General features: G+C 44.5%; 1 protein-coding gene across 2 annotated transcripts in view; it reads right to left on the bottom strand.

Annotated features, from left to right (window-relative positions):
* Window positions 1-1,755: 1,755 nt before the first annotated feature.
* ERMARD (ER membrane associated RNA degradation) overlaps window positions 1,756-16,629 on the bottom strand; it is a 118,612-nt gene continuing 103,738 nt past the window's right edge. For both annotated transcript variants that reach the window (XM_083176362.1, XM_083176363.1), the window contains 3 exons: window positions 15,758-15,976; window positions 4,622-4,735; window positions 1,756-3,901 (listed from right to left, as the gene is read on the bottom strand). In XM_083176362.1, coding sequence (XP_083032488.1) covers window positions 3,757-3,901; window positions 4,622-4,735; window positions 15,758-15,976 — 478 coding nt within the window. In that variant the 3' untranslated portion in view covers window positions 1,756-3,756. The remainder of the gene's footprint in view (window positions 3,902-4,621; window positions 4,736-15,757; window positions 15,977-16,629) is intronic.

Genomic DNA, 16,629 nt, shown 5'->3' with positions numbered 1-16,629 from the left:
ACACATTATTACCACTAGTCCTATGAGACATTCACAGCAACCATAAACACAAACAACTTAATAACAATAACAAATAACAGGTTAGTAAAACATATTCTTCAATTTTTTAAGTAAATACTTACGACCTACTTTCGTCAAAATTAGATATATTTTATCTTATTTATATTTACAGTAGTTATGACAAATTTTAAATGTGACTTCTCACCGAATCTATTTCAAACATACTGAAACAACGTTTAACCATTTTTGGGTCTTCTTCTGGTTTTGTGAAGTTTTGTTCCTGCATCTTGGACACAGTCAACACAAGTTGTCACAAGTTACCACAAACACTATCTGGGAGGTTAGAGATAGCTGCAAAAGGGTACTGTGCTTAGTTGCCTAGCAACAAGTGATGCAGGGGTGGAGCATGGCAGCCATTTTAGAGTTTCAATCCAGAACTAGGTTTTTATGAGGACTACAAAAAGTTAGGAAATATAAATAATTGTAATATTATACTGGGCTAAAGCAGACATAAACAAAAATGGAGTTATAGTACATTCACTATCAGACTAAGAATTTGATGGGCTCAAATAAGAAAGTGTCTTGTTCCTGAGGAGGAGTCAGAAAACACTTAAATAGTAACACTGGATAGTTAGGTGCCATTGGCATTCCAGGCACACTGCTTGCCAGAAGCATGGAGTGTAAAGCTGTGCTCTCTCACCCCTGTGTGGGAAGGGGCACTGGCCGACTGCAGCATAAGAATCAGCACTTGTCAGCCACTATTACTGAGTAGGAAAAATACTATACTGTATATGTTGTTACAATGACTTTAGAATTAGACTCAACAGTGTTCACATTGATGTGTTCAGAACTTCAGACAAGTCCTCTGAGGACTTCTCACAAATTAGTTCAGCATTTTCAGGGCCTGATTAAAGGTTCAAGGTGCCCTAGGCTAATACACATGTACAGTAGCTCCCTTTGTAATGCTGTTAAGCACATGTGTATAGGCACTCAGGGACTCACCATTTATCCTGCCCGTGTGCATGTACTGTAACAAAGTTATACAGTATACAACTGGCATGTAGGATCTAAAGCTTGTAGCATGGGAAGAAGACTTTGGCATTAGGCTGCCCAGTTTGCACTGTAGCACAATGTACATAAAGCAATGGTTCCATCAGTAAGTTACATTGGCACAGCTATCTGGTAATGTAGAAAGGGGTACAGGCAGTGGAAAGTTTTGAGGCTCTACCACTACAGTATCTGTGAGTCCCGGCGCTGTTGGACATATATCAATTTGTAATAAATTAAATTAATCCACAGCTGCTGCAAGTGTTTTAGGTGAGTCTGCTGTTGGCTCACACACTGGCCCTTATTCTGATCTAATCGCAGTACAAATTTGTTCTCAAAATGGGCAAAACCATGTGCCCTCCAGGTGGGGCAGATTTAACATGTGCAGAGAGAGTTAGATTTGGGTGAGTTATTTTGTTTCTGTGCAGGGTAAATACTGGCTGTATTATTTTTACACTGCAATTTAGATTTCAGTTTCAAAACACCCCACCCAAATGTAACTCTCTCTGCGCTTGTTACATCTGCCCCACTTGCAGTGCACATGGTTTTGCCCATTTTGAGAACAAATTTGCACTTTCGATCAGTTCTGAATAAGGGCCTCTGTGCGCTGCTAAGTGGATAAATCAATTTGTGTGAACACCACTGAATAAAATGGACACTGGACACACTAAATTTTGATAAGCTTTATATAAAAGGCATGAAATTAATGACACATACAGTATCAAATGCAAGTACATAATAAACAAGGAAGTAAAAAATATATAAAAAAATATTAAATATAAATTGTATTGGAATAATTAGAGTATGTCAAATGGCGTTAGTAAGACACTTGAGATTAGTGGTTAGTATGGGGGTCTCCGTGCAGGTCACAGTAATAGTTAGTAAAGGGTTAATTCCGATTTGCTTGGTAAAGCAGTGTTTATCAATCAAGCAGGTGGTCAGGACAATGCAGAGCAGTCATTAATACACATGAAGCCGGTTAGCGAGTAGGCAATAAACGCAAAGGTGTTTGTTATAGGCAAACATGTGTTATCCAGTAGTAAAAAGATAGTATATCTCACCCTCCACTTGTAGATATATGTGGTGGGAAACGGGGAGCCGGGCACATCAACGGCTCTACCCGATAGTGCAGATGGTAAATGTCCCGGGGTGAGGGTCCCCGAATGGATCCGGTCCTGTTTGGACGGTGGGGCTGTGCAGTGTTTGAGCTCTGTTGCGGACCTGAGACGCACAATCCTGCTGGTTGTAATCAGCTCCAGGGGGAGGGAAAGGGAGTGCAGCAGGATGGCTGTGATGTATGACCATGGAGGTTTCCCACAGGCGGAAGGGACAGGCGGAAGTGACGTTGACGCGTTTCGTTTCCATCGTAACCAGAAACTTTTTCAAGACAAATTAGTGTCTCCCACCAGTGCTCTTTTAAAGGCTTAATTGCTCCATGTAATTTGTTCATTAATCATTCAATTTATCAATCAATTTACTAATTAACGCTCTATACGCTAATAAACAGTGTGTCCAGTGTTATTACCTGATTCTACAATTTACATATTAAATAAAAACAGAGACTTTACCTGATCGCTTTGTCTAATAACAATAATAAGAGTCCTACAGATATTTAACGATGATTTAGGATAGGCAATTGATTCATATTGGCACAATGCTTCTGTGCACAGTGAAAAACCCCATGTCGACCTTTTGACTGTAGACATAGACATTGTTGAACTTATGACCTGGCGAACTAATGACCTTTCAACCTATAACCATGTCAACCTTTTCCCATTTCGAATTAGACCCATGTTGACATTTTCCCATGTCGACCTAATGACTGTCGACCATCATGCTGTAGACCAAATGATCCCAATATGTAATAACATATAAGAGCAGGCATCCCCACTCAGTGTTCGTCCTGTATGCTTCTGGCATATGGGGTCGACATTTCTCAGAGCTGTCCCCAATCCAGGTGTTGGTCGGCCTCGGTCATTCAATCCCAGACAATGTCTAGCCCGCTGCATATTAAGCGACTCACGCTGATAGTAGCATGCATTCTGGTGTTCATGCAGGTCCTCACACACCAAGGGCTGGACTCCAGGGTGAAAGTGATCTTGTCTCCGCAGAACATGGGCAGCAAATTGCTCCTCGACAGTTGCAGGTCATGTCCAGAGCCACTTTACCATTGATGTATTTGCATAGAGCAATCATATCTCTTCTTAGATGCCTCTTTTTTTAAAGTAAAAATGCCTAAACTATCTAGCCTTTCCTCATAGTAAATGACTCTATACCTTCAATTTTGGCTGTGAGTATGTACGCCCAACATACGCAGTGGGCACCCTCGCAACAATGGCTTACTTCAACTTACATAAGTGGGTGCCCAGCCACCAATGGCTTCCTCCAACATACACAGTGGGCGCCCTCCCACCAAAGGCATTCTCCAACATACGCAGTGGGCGCCCTTCCACCAATCTCTTCCTCCAAACATACACAGTCGGGGCCCTCCCACCAAAGGCTTCAACTGCAGCAACTGGATGTGACAGATAACTGTGGCAATAAAAGGACCATTATCTGCTCTGACAAAATATATATAGGGGAGAGGTGGAATGGGGAGGAGAGGAGTGGCAAGGTGCCCCACCATATACAGGGTCCCTTTAAAAGTATCTTACAGAACGTAAACATACAAAAACAATATTTATATGATGCCACATCGTTGAATAATCTTTATTCAAAGTTGAATTTCTCAATAAACATTCTAATTTTTATTGTGATTCTACAGGTCAGCTGAATGGCTTCATCCCATCTGTTTTTTTCTTCATTTGTGCACGTTGTCATATTTTCTGCATACTGAAGAATGGATTTCAAATACCTGTGAGAGTTTTGACATTAACTGCATTACAAAGAAACCGCTCAGAGTTACAATTTGGAATGAGAATTAAAATTAAAACTGTAAAATAAGAAAAATATAGCAAAATAGACATGTTTATTTCAGTTATAATACATGTACTGTACAGGATCATTGCTCTATACCACAGCTAATAAACTCACATCATAATTAGTAGTATAGAGAGATTGTCATAGTATAATGAATACTTGCTAAGTCATTGTTGCTTTATAAAAACAGCATCATAAAAAGTCATAGGGGTATATTCAATGCTCCCGGCAGTAAGGGGGGTTGGTATGGCGAGGATGGCTTTTTTTGGAAAAAAACATCCATCCTCGCCATCCAAACTCCTCGCCGGTCGCTCGCCGTTTGCAATGTTCCGGGGAACTCCTTGCCGTCAGAGGATCGCCAGGTTTCCCCCGAACGGCGAGGTTCACCGTAAATGCAGCAAGCATGCTGTATATTAGCTGCGAGCCTCGCCATTTTGATGTCCACACTCGCTGCTTCCACCTCACTTTTTAGAAACAGCGAGGTGGAAACTGTGAGTGCAGGGGGGTGGGTTGAATACTAAGGGCCGGCTATGGTTGTGAGCAATAGGCACTGCTCACCATCATAGCTCGCCTAAACGGCATTGAATATACCCAATTTGGATTACAAAATTAAATTTACACTTCACATATTTAAGTCAATGATTTAGTGCCTTACTTCAAGTATTTCTGATATTCCAAATGAGTCTTCTTGGATATGCTGTGTATATTGTGCAAATGCACAACTACTAGAGTTAGTATTAGGCGTCCAACTGAAGAAAGGGACTTCATGCTACAAAACACACACAACAAAAAAATAGAAATAAAGAGTTAAGCCATGGATAGTGTACATCATATAAAAGAATTAGAGGTACAACAAGAAAAATTCTATTAAAAACTATTACCAAGTCAAACAAAAAATCATCAATGCATACCTGAACTATAGCGAGTAAAGAACAGCCTCCCAGAAGCCCCATTTGTAAATATTTGCCAAATGCACCCCCCAATGAATCCTGCCTACATGATAATGCTGCTTTCCTCCCCAGTTCCACCTGTTCAGTTACATCGGTTGACAATTCAGCATTTTGTCACATGTACACATTGATTTTCTGCTTACAGAAAATTCAAGGAAGATACATTTAATGTGTAATCACATATACCATAATTTCCTCTCCACTGCCAAGAATGACACCAATCCTTTGGGTTCAGGCAGGGCTTCTTTTTGCATATAATGACTATATGCTCTGAGGTTAAGAACAGTTAACATGGAGCGGAGCGGAATAGAGCAGAGGGCAGCATTATTGGGTAAGGTAGTGGTGACAGGGTTGAGGGATAAGGGAACAGTATTGGATAAAGGGTTGGGGATAAGGACACAGTATTGGGTGCGGATTAGGGAGGTAAAATACACAATATTGGGTGTAGGGTTTGTGGGTGCAAGCATATTGCAGTGGCTTCAGGGTAATGGAGAAAAGTTACAGAATAGAGTTTATGGTTATGGGTAAAGACATAGTGGGAGTATAGGAGTAATGGGGGGCAGGGTTAGAGGAGTATAGACACAGAATTGGTATAAGAGCAGTGGTCGAAGTGAGCCACTATGTGGTGGTATGGCAATCATCACTTTAATCTGCACCATCCTGGAAGTCCCATCTACCCCACAGCCTGCATTACAAGGAGTCACTTTGACTCACATGCTGCTGCGCTGCTTGCCACCAGTGCTCCAGACTGTGCCCAGCCATTACAGGAGGAGGAGTAGCACTCTAACTTCTCCTCTCTCCCTTCAGCTCCTTCCCAGTTATGCTGTAGCCCAGTGGTAGCCAACCCTAGCCCTCGAGAGCTACCAACAGTTCACATTTTCCAGACAACCTAGCTGCTGCACAGCTGCACTCATTAATCATTGACACATTTTAAAATATACACAGATGGAGCTAATTAGCTCACTTGTGATTCTGTGAGGAGACCTGCAAAACATGCACTGTTGGTAGCTCTCGAGGAATAGGGTTGGCTACCCCAGCTGTAGCCTATGCAGTGCCGGCGCTTACCGCTCAGCAGAGGATGCAAAGCAGGTAGGCGCCGGCCTGCAGAGGCGCTCTCCCTGCTATCCTGCTGCTGCTGCCGGCTGACGCTGGAACATGTATAGGGAAGCAGTGTGCCTCCGGTTCCCTCCGTCTTCTGAATTCTCTCTCCTTCCGCACGCACCGTGACACACCCCTACCCCTCGCCCGACACTAAATCAAGCTAGCCGAGCTGACAGTTTTTTTTTATACAGCGGAGCTGAAAGGAGAAGCAAGGAGGCTGTAGAACTGCACGTAGGTGGCGCTGCAGTGCACAGCTCCTCTGCTCTCAGGCAGCTCCTTCCTTCTCTACACCGTGGCTGACCACAACATGGGGCTTTCAGATGTATCTGCTGCTGGGCAGGCTGGGTGCCGGTGAGGTTTATGACTATCCAGGTGTGTGACCCTTGATGTGGGTGGTGGGGGCTGGGAGTGGGGAGTGGGCACTTTAAATAACAGTATGCTGGCCCAGTGAGCAGTCTGATGCCTTGGCAGCTGCAGTGAGGGTGTGGGGCATTATCTAGGATTGCTTGTATGGTTTGCTTTAATAATTTTGTAAACATTAAGTATGCTATGTGTATGAATGTACTGTGTATATATACTTTGTGTGTTTGTGTGCTATGTGTGTGTCTATAGCTTGTGTAGGTTTATAAATATGTTATGTTTGTCTACTGTATATGCCACATGTGTGTGTTTACATGGCATGTGTGCATGAATGCCCTGTGTGTATGTATGTATGGTAAGTGGGCATGTATGCCCTGTGTATATGTATGGTACTTTTATGCTCAGTTTGTATGTATGGTGCGTGTTCTTGTATACAGTACCCTGTATGTATGTATTGTATGTGTGCATGCATGCCCTGTGTGAATGTATGGTATGTGTTCGTGCCCTGTGTGTACATAGTGTGCGTGCATGCACTGTCTGTATATATGGTATGTGTGCGTGTATGTCCTATGTGTTTTTATAAGTATGCTATGTGTATGTATGTATATTTTTTTTTCAATGGGAACCCCCTCCCCTGAAATCCTGCGTTTGCTCCTGCTGCTGTATGTCAGGTCCCTCCGTCCTCTCTCCTCCCCACTCCCCTGTATCAGGTCCTCCCATGCCCCATGTATGCGCCCATGTACAGAGAGAGATCCAGTGCACCTCTAAATTGTCCACCATAATAGAGGAGTGAGGCGCTTGAGGGCCTCCTGCACCTCTGTCAGGGTGCCTAGTGCTACCAGATTCCTGGAGCGCTGGCATGCTGTGTGTCTACAGGAATATAGCTCCCCTGGCAACGAGCATGTAAACCGCCAAGGCAACTAGCATGTAGCGATCATGAAGCCCCTGGCATCAAGCAAGTAATCCCTGGCATTGAGCAAGAACCCCCTGGCAACGAGCATGTAACTCCTGGCAACGAGTATGTAGGTAAGCTGAATTTATGTGGCATAATACGTTATGATGCATAATGGTCTGTGGAAAGTCTAATAGGCATTACAGTGTGTGTGGCACAATGTGTAATGGGCATTATGGTGTGTGACATAATGAGAAATGGGCATTACGGTGTGCAGCATAAAGTGTAATAGGCATTATGGTGTGTGGCAATGTGTAATGGGCATTATGGTGTCCTTAGTGCTGGTGCAATATTTCTATAGAAGTTCTATAGAGTGCAGGGTGTCTAAGGGCTCTACCTGGCACAGCGTGTCTAAAAGTCTCTACCTAGCGCAGTGTGCATAAGGAGCTCTAACTGGCACTACTGTGTGTAAGTGGCACTAATATCTAATAACAAACACTACTGTGTGGTGTAAGGTGATATGGTACTATTATGTGGCCATGCTTTTTCATCCTTAATTTTTGCCACGCGCCTCCAGTGCGCACTGTCCCTCTATTTACTGTTTCTTGTATAGCGCAGCATATTGCATTGCGCTTTACTCGGTGTGTGTGTGTGTGTGTGTTTGGGTGGCGGGAGGGGGGAAGCACAGGGACCTAATTCCTTTTCTGGCACAGGGCCCTAAAATGTACAGTTACTACACTGCTGTTACTGGGCATATGATGTAGCACTACCACTACGGGCATTATATAGCTTTCTTCAGCATCCGCATTCTGCACTTGCTGTCTCTTTCTAAAGTATGGAAGGGCGCAAATTTATAGTTTGCAGGAGAGCGCCGAACACCCTAGCACCGGCCCTGAGCCTATGCACTGACAGCATGCAGTATGTACCCAGCCTTTGGTCGGAGGAGAAGCTGCTCTCTCCCTTCTCCTCCCCCAGCCTCATTAATTCTGCGCTGCCTGACAGGCTGCTGTTTCCAGTCCCAATGTCACAAAGGGCCAGATGTACTAAGCTTGAAAAGTGATAAAATGGAGAGTGATAAACCACCAGCCAATCAGCTCTTAACTGCCATATCACATACTGTGTTTGAAAATTGTCAGGTAGGTGCTGATTGGTTGGTGGTTTATCACTCTCCATTTTATCACTTTTTAAGACTTAGTACATCTCGCCCAAAGTAGTGACCTGCCCTAGCGCCAAACCCACTAGGTACTGTAAATGGCGGCACACTGTGGAGGGTTTTATGTCAGAGTCATTGTAGGCATTATAAAGGGGAAAGCGTAAATGACAGGTAAATCACATGATGCACTCCTCAGCGTGTCCCATCTTGTACCTAAGAAATCTAGATATCATCATTTGGGACAAGGGAGCAAGAGCATGAGCAACCACTGATGCAAAATCAAGGACATTCTGAAATGCACAAAAGTTAAACATGTGGCCAACCCTCAGAAAATGGCATTTTCAGAGGTTTGGGTGTAGCCTGCAAATACACCTGCCAGAAATGTGATACATTCTGGAGCTTGGATGAGGTAAGCATTCCCATCCCATTGCCATTGCAAATAGAAGCCTATGGGCTTATATCACAGATTCCTGCTATGTGGGATCCAACCGGATCCCTCCCAGCATTTCCGGTGGCACAAGCATTGCTCCTTGCATGCACAGATATGTCCTATCATTGCAAAGGACGGCATTTACCGCAAGAGCCATTCTTTACCAAATTCTTAATGCATACAGTGTTACTAGAAGTCGGTAGAGACTGATGGCAAGCATCACAAGTTGCTTAGCTGCATTCAGTCTTCTATGTCAGCCAGAGAACTTTTTTTGTAGAAGCCGTACTCTCATTGCTCTGTTAAGTATTGATCAGGCAGGCTGCTGCAACCTGTCCCAACCTGGCAGCTGCACAGCAGTTCTAACACTCTTATGGCACCACAGTCGAGGGGACCTGGAGTGCCACATCCAAGCAGATCCCTGACCTGTTCAATGTAGAGCTTAGCAAGATGTTGGTTAAGGAGTGGCATTGTGGGGACATCTGGCAGAGAAAGGTGACGAGGGGGCTGGGGAAAGTGATGAGGCGGCTGAGGTAATTATTGAGTAGTCTGATGAAGGTGAGGAGGGGGGGTGAATTAATTATTGAGGGGGCTGAGGAACGTGATGAAGGGGCTGAGGGAGCTAAGGAAGGTAACATGGATGAGGACTATGCCATTTGTCACTGTCCCCAGCCTCTCAGCAGAGGAATGTGCTGCAGGGCAGAAGGTGACAGTGCATGTTAGTATGTATGTATGTCAATAGTACAGGGACTCAATTATGAAGAGTTCATAGAACAAGACAGAATATTGGGGCGCCAGGGAGAGGGGAAGATGTGGGCCATTATTGGCTAAAAATGTAGACAGGACAGTTCACAAGAGTGCAGAACAGCAATTATACTCAACTCAGGACCAAATAAAAACACATCCGGAATGAATGCAAAAGGTTCATTCACCAGCTAAAGTTACATAAACGTTGATGAGTAAATTCAATTTATATTGTGATGGGTTCATTTTAACTCTTTGTGTTCCTTATAACTCAGACTCTCTCTCATAAAGATTGACAGCTGCTAACAAAAAAGGTTTACACGCTTTGGGAGTCTGACTCATGGAGACCAGGCCAGCGGCTCTGCCACCAGCCACAGATACCTGGCCTCACTATAAGCCTGAATTGCTGGTAACCTGCAGTGATCCATGGATTGGTGATGAAGGACTGGCCATGGTTATAAGACCTCAACGGGCCCTAAGCAAGAAGCCCCGACCCAGATCCATTGAGCCAATGAATATCTTTCCTAGACAAATTGAAACTGGAGGAAAATCTTAAAAAGAACCCCTCCTACTACAGAAATAAAAAAAAAAGACAATTACCCAAAAAACTTATCCATAAAGACATCAAACACATAGGAGTCTGTTTAATAGGTGGGATAAGTAATATTTACAATTAGCAGTGCGTGTAATCTTATCAGCATGTCAGAGCAAACCTGCCCAATGTGTAAGCACCAATTTCCATTGTGATCGACATACAATAGTAATAGCATTTTTGTGGATACCATACAATCCTGACAGCACTTTTGTAACCAACATAGAGCATACAATGGAGAACATTTTTCTAAAAACCAATCTTGAGCTCAATTTTGTGGTGTGTGGATCTCTGGGTCAGCTAGAATTAGAGTTGGGGATGACAGCATATGGTTGACATGCAGTAAGGCAACTGGGTTAACAAGTCGACAGGGTCAACCACAAAAAGTAGACACCATAATAGGTTGACTGTCAAATGGTTAACAATTAAATGGTTGATACAAGAAAGTTTAATCCCATGTGAGCCGAACTAGTGGAAACATGTATGCTTGCAATGCTTCAGGCAAGGTTACTATAACTAATCGTAGCCCATGTGAATGGTTAATGATGGAAAAGCTGAAAGAACAAAGAAGAAAAAATCATGCTGATCAATACAAAGAAGATATGTATAACTTATAATATAATGTTTGTTCTAATGATGTCAAAACGCACCAAATTTGCAGGACTCTGCTAGGTAAGAACCAATTGGCTGGTTGTTTATCACTGTCCACTTTATCACTTTTTGAAGCTTGATACATCTGGCCCTTAGTCAGAAACTGCCTGGAGCTAGGACTGCAAGGGGGTTCAGGCCTGGCCCGCTCCCCTTCTGGGGCTACATACCTCCCTGCGACAGGTTCTGGATGATAAATGGGCAGTCAATAGGTCAGCATGCATTAGGTCGGAAGGTACAAAGGTTTTCTTCATTTCTTTCAATATTTACCATCTCTGTGGACAACAATTGGGACAAGTAACCTGTGGCGAGTACAGTGGTAGGGGAGTATGGTACCTTGCTGGATGTGTGGCAGGCGTACAAGTTTCTACTAATTTGGCATACATATAGTCAAACATACAGAATAACACCAATAACCCCCTCAAAAAAAAACAAAAAAACAACAACAACAACAACAAAAAAGACAGACAACGTTATGTATGTCAACCATATGGTGTTGATCTATTGTTTATCTATAGTTTCTACACTGTGACAATAGTTGCCAGTGTAGGAGTCAGCAATGCCGCCAGACAGCCGTTTTGTGTATTACTGTTCTGAGGCATGGCTTGGATCTGTCACTGTATGCTGTATGCTGATCCTAGTAGTGTCATATTGGAGGATCTTGGTGGACTCCAGGTAAGTTATTCTTAATATAGAAATCCATATAATTATGACCCAAAGTTGGTGCTATTAATGTTAGCCACCAAAGCAAACATCTTAGTGTGGCTGCTGGCTTAACATGTTTATGAACGTATGTAAGACTGTGAGATTTCTGCATATTCCGTTATTATGTAGAATTGTACATTTCATTTTCTGGTCCATTTGCAGTGTGCTAGCTTTTTCTGATCCAATATACTAGGAATAATAATAACGCACTATTCAAGAGCTTCCCAAATGTGGTCCTCAAGGCACCCCAATGGTCCAGGAATTAAGTATATCCATGGCTCAGTTTGTTAAATTAAATTGACTGAGGTACTAATTGAGTCACATGTGGCCAAGTATGGCTAAACTTAAAATCTGGACTGTTGTGATGCCTTGAGAACCACATTTGGGAACTTCTGCACTAGACATGAGAGGGTTTGGTTCCAAGAGCACTGAACCCCCCAGAAGTTGCCTGATACAAGGCAGGCTCGTGGTTGGCTCTCCTTCGCTGGATCCAGAATGAGGCCGGACGTCATCATCCCACAGTGACATGATCTGCCTAGCATCTACACCAGTGGTAGCCAACCCTAGCCCTCGAGAGCTACCAACAGTGCACATTTTCCAGACAACCTAGCTGCTGCACAGCTGCACTCATTAATCACTGATACATTTTAAAAGATACACAGATGGAGCTAATTAGCTCACTTGTGATTCTGTGAGGAGACCTGCAAAACATGCACTGTTGGTAGCTCTCGAGGACTAGGGTTGGCTACCCCAGATCTACACCATCAACATCTTTTTTTTTCAGAAGGACAATTCCATCTTGCACCTGTGTTCTTTGGGGCCTAGTTTTTAAAACTGCCATCCTGTCTTCCACTGCTAGATGTGCCATGTGTTTGTTTAGCCCACTTGTGTCCAGGCTCGGACTGGCCTGGGGGGCCAATGGGCGCTTGCGGTCCAGCAGCCAATCAACTGGTGGCTGCTGGACCGCGAGCGCCTATTGGCTAGCGGTCCAGCGGGAGATGTGAATTTTACATAGCAGCAGCACGTCTCACTGAGTCTCTCCCAGACACAGCATGCAACACAGGCAGGGGGAGAGGTGAAGTGAGCAGCTAACCGGCGGCTGGCTCACCCACCCACCCTGCTGCAAGCTGCACCCACCCACCCTGCTGCAAGCTGCACCCACCCACCCTGCTCCAAGCTGCACCCACCCACCTACCCACCCTGCACCTACCCACCCTGCTGCACCTACCCACCCTGCACCCACCCACCCTGCACCCATCCACCTACCCACCCTGCACCCACCCAACTACCCACCCTGCACCCACCCACCCTGCTGCACCCACCTACCCACCCTGCATGCACCCACCCACCCTGCACCAAGCTGCACCCACCCACCCTGCACCCACCCACCCTGCTCCAAGCTGCACCCACCTACCCACCCTGCACCAAGCTGCACCCACCCAGCACCTACCCACCCTGCTGCACCCACCCACCCTGCTGCAACCCACCCTGCTGCACATGGCTGCAACCCACCCTCCCTGCTGCACCCTCCCTCCCTGCTGCACACTACCGCTCCCTCCCTGCTGCACACTACCGCTCCCACCCTCCCTCCCTGTTGCACACCACCACCGCTACCACCCTCCCTCTCTGTTGCACACCACCACCGCTCCCACCCTCCCTCCCTGTTGCACATCACCACCGCTCCCACCCTCCCTCCCTGCTGCACACCACCGGCGGTGCGCTGAATTGAAAATACCGGCCGGGAGCAGGCCGCTGCACAGTTCTGTCCACCTTGGCAACGAGCAAATTCAGACCCCCTTGGCATCGAGCATGAAGCCCCTGGCATTGAGCATGTAGGTAAGTGGCACTTATGTGTCAAATGTGTAATGGGCGTTGCGGTGTGCTATATAGTATGTCATGGGCATTGCAGTGTGTTATATAGTATGTCATGGGCATTGCAGTGTGTTATATAGTATGTCATGGGCATTGCGGAGTGTTATATATAATGTCATGGGCATTGCGGAGTGTTATATAGTATGTCATGGGCATTGCGGAGTGTTATATAGTATGTCATGGGCATTGCGGTGTGTTATTTAGTATGTCATGGGCATTGCGGAGTGTTATATAGTATGTCATGGGCATTGCGGAGTGTTATATAGTATGTCATGGGCATTGCAGTGTGTTATATAGTATGTCATGGGCATTGCAGTGTGTTATATAGTATGTCATGGGCATTGCGGAGTGTTATATATAATGTCATGGGCATTGCGGAGTGTTATATAGTATGTCATGGGCATTGCGGAGTGTTATATAGTATGTCATGGGCATTGCGGTGTGTTATTTAGTATGTCATGGGCATTGCGGAGTGTTATATAGTATGTCATGGGCATTGCGGAGTGTTATATAGTATGTCATGGGCATCATGTGTGCGACATATTGTGCAATTGTCATCACAGTGTGCGGCGTAATATGTAATTGACATCACAGTGCGTGGCGTAATGTGTAATTGTCATCACAGTGTGCAGCGTAATGTGTAATTGGTATCAGGGATAAACAGTGTATAATGATTTAAGTAGCCTGTCATTGTTTGGTCTTTATCTGTGAGGCGTACTAAGTCACTGTGTGGCCTTCAGCCCACCAACTTAAGTGCGGGAGGACAATGACAATTCCTGCGGTAACCCCAATGTCTGGTCATGCAGGTTGCAAAAGTGAGCTGTAAGGGAATTGTTATCCTGCTAGACCTCACCCTTATATTAAGCCACACCCCTTTTGGAATTGCGCCAAACCCCCTATTTTGGCGCGCCTGCGGCGCGCGCAATTTCTTCATTACCATGTTATGTATTTGGGGGGGGGGGGGGGGGCGGCATTTTTATTTCTTCGCCCTGGGAGCTGAATTGTCTAGAAACAGCCCTGGACCTATGTGCTGTATTATATGTGGGGGGACCTACGTGCTCTACTATCATCTGTGTGTGGAGGACCTATGTGCTGTAATAACTGGGGGGGCTATTTGATGTATTATTATCTGTGGGACCTATGTGCTTTATTATCAGGGTGGGGGATTTACGGATCAGATGTTACACACCTGCGATTTTGGCCCGATTTTGCCTGATTATCGGCCCAAAGTGCCGAAATCGGATGAAATTGGCCCAAAATCGCATAGTGTATAGCCACTCCTCTCTGGTCAGGTGGCCACACCCCTTCAAAAAAGCCACACCCCTTGATGGGCCCCTGTGAGTGCATTTCCCTGGTGGGCCCTTCATGCCCCAGTCCGACACTGCTTGTGTCGCTTAGCTTAGTCATCCAGCTACCTCGGTGCAAGCTATTGGTCTAAAAACAATATTGTGAGGTGTTCAGAATAGACTGGAAATGAGTGGAAATGAATGTTATTGAGGTTAATAATAGTGTAAGAGCAAAAAAAAACAACAACACAATTTCTGTCATTTTAGCAGTTTTTATGATTTTTTTCCAAAAATACAGATCCAAAACCAAACACCAGAAGGGTGGTTTTGGCAAAGCCAATCCATATCCAAAACACCAAAGGGGATCTAGATCCAGATCCTAAACCTGAAAAGTGTCTGGTGCCCATGCCTACTCTGCACTATTCAACTCTATAACAGTCAGATTATCTATTACTTACAATATATACTTTCAAATGTTTTTCAGTTAGATTTGTGATAGATATAATCTGTTTCCAGATAGTCTAAAGCAGTGGTAGCCAACCCTAGCCCTCGAGAGCTACCAACAGTTCAGATTTTCCAGACATCCTAGCTGCTGCACAGCTGCACTCATTAATCACTGACACATTTTAAAAGATCCACAGATGGAGCTAATTAGCTCACTTGTGATTCTGTGAGGAGACCTGCAAAACATGCACTGTTGGTAGCTCTCGGGGACTAGGGTTGGCTACCCCAGGTCTAAAGCTAGGTACACACTGAGCAATATGCCTTCCGGTTGGGGAAGATGGTACTGGCATATAATCTATATCACTCAGTGTATAATGGCGATACGAGCACTCCCAAGGTTGCATACGCTGACGTCAAGTTTAATGTGCTGCACAACAAACCTGACTATATCACTAGCATCCTCATCCATGAAGGATGGATCAGTAATTGTGCCAGTGTGTATTGGCAAACCCTGCTAATGAGGATTTGTTCTGATGTTGGAACCAATCCCCATCACTTCAGTGTGTAACCAGCTTTATAAGTGTCACCGTAATACAGAAACATAAAAACTTAAACACCTGCACAACATCCGAAGATAGTTTTGCCTTTGGCGTGAGCGTAGTGTCTTGCTTAACCACTGTTCATATCTCAACCGTGAGGTGGAAATAATATTTTCTGAAACTAAAAGATACTGTATGCTGACTTTCCGCAGAATGCTGACTGCTTCCAAGACCCATCGATGACAATACAGGTTTGAAATTCTTTTGTTGCACAGCTCTTTCATAGAGATAAACCATCTGTTAAAGTAAATGAATGCTTATATTAGTACAGAGTTTGTTTATGAAGAACCGGTAGTTTTAATCCCCCATTCAAATAACATGAAGAGGTAATATCATACTTGCCTACCTGACCCTCTCCATGAGGGAGAAAATGCCCTGTTCCTGGGCTTCCCTGGTAATGTAGGATTGCCATCACCTGTGGGGAGCTAGTGATAAGAAAGGTGTTTGACCACAGGTGATGGCAATCCTACATTACCAGGGAAGTCCAGTAACAGAGCATTTTCTCCCTCATGGAAAGGGTCATATAGGCAAGTATGGATAATATGTGATGCAGTATTTGTCAAGCGCAGTCCTCAAAGTACCCCCTCCAACAGTCCAGGTTTTAATGATAATCATGTTTCAAGAAAAGATAAATTAAGTAGTAGCTCAGTATTTAACAAAAACTATGGGTGTGCGTATCCAATTATCTGCAGTAAATTATTGCAGCTAATGGATCACCTGTCTGCTAAACAAATTAGCGCTGAAAAGCCAGCATTAATGGGTATTATGCTTTGTATGCAAAATCCCAGATAACCAGCCATAGTACACCTGTTCTGCCACGAAAATCAACGAGTCTGGGAACTGATCCAACTAGTAATTTACCTCACAGTACAATTAATATATAATTGGAT

This window comes from Crinia signifera, chromosome 3 (assembly GCF_055691185.1).
Source record: "Crinia signifera chromosome 3, ASM5569118v1, whole genome shotgun sequence".
NCBI lineage: Eukaryota > Metazoa > Chordata > Amphibia > Anura > Myobatrachidae > Crinia > Crinia signifera.
This window is presented reverse-complemented; position numbering and strand designations above follow the sequence as displayed.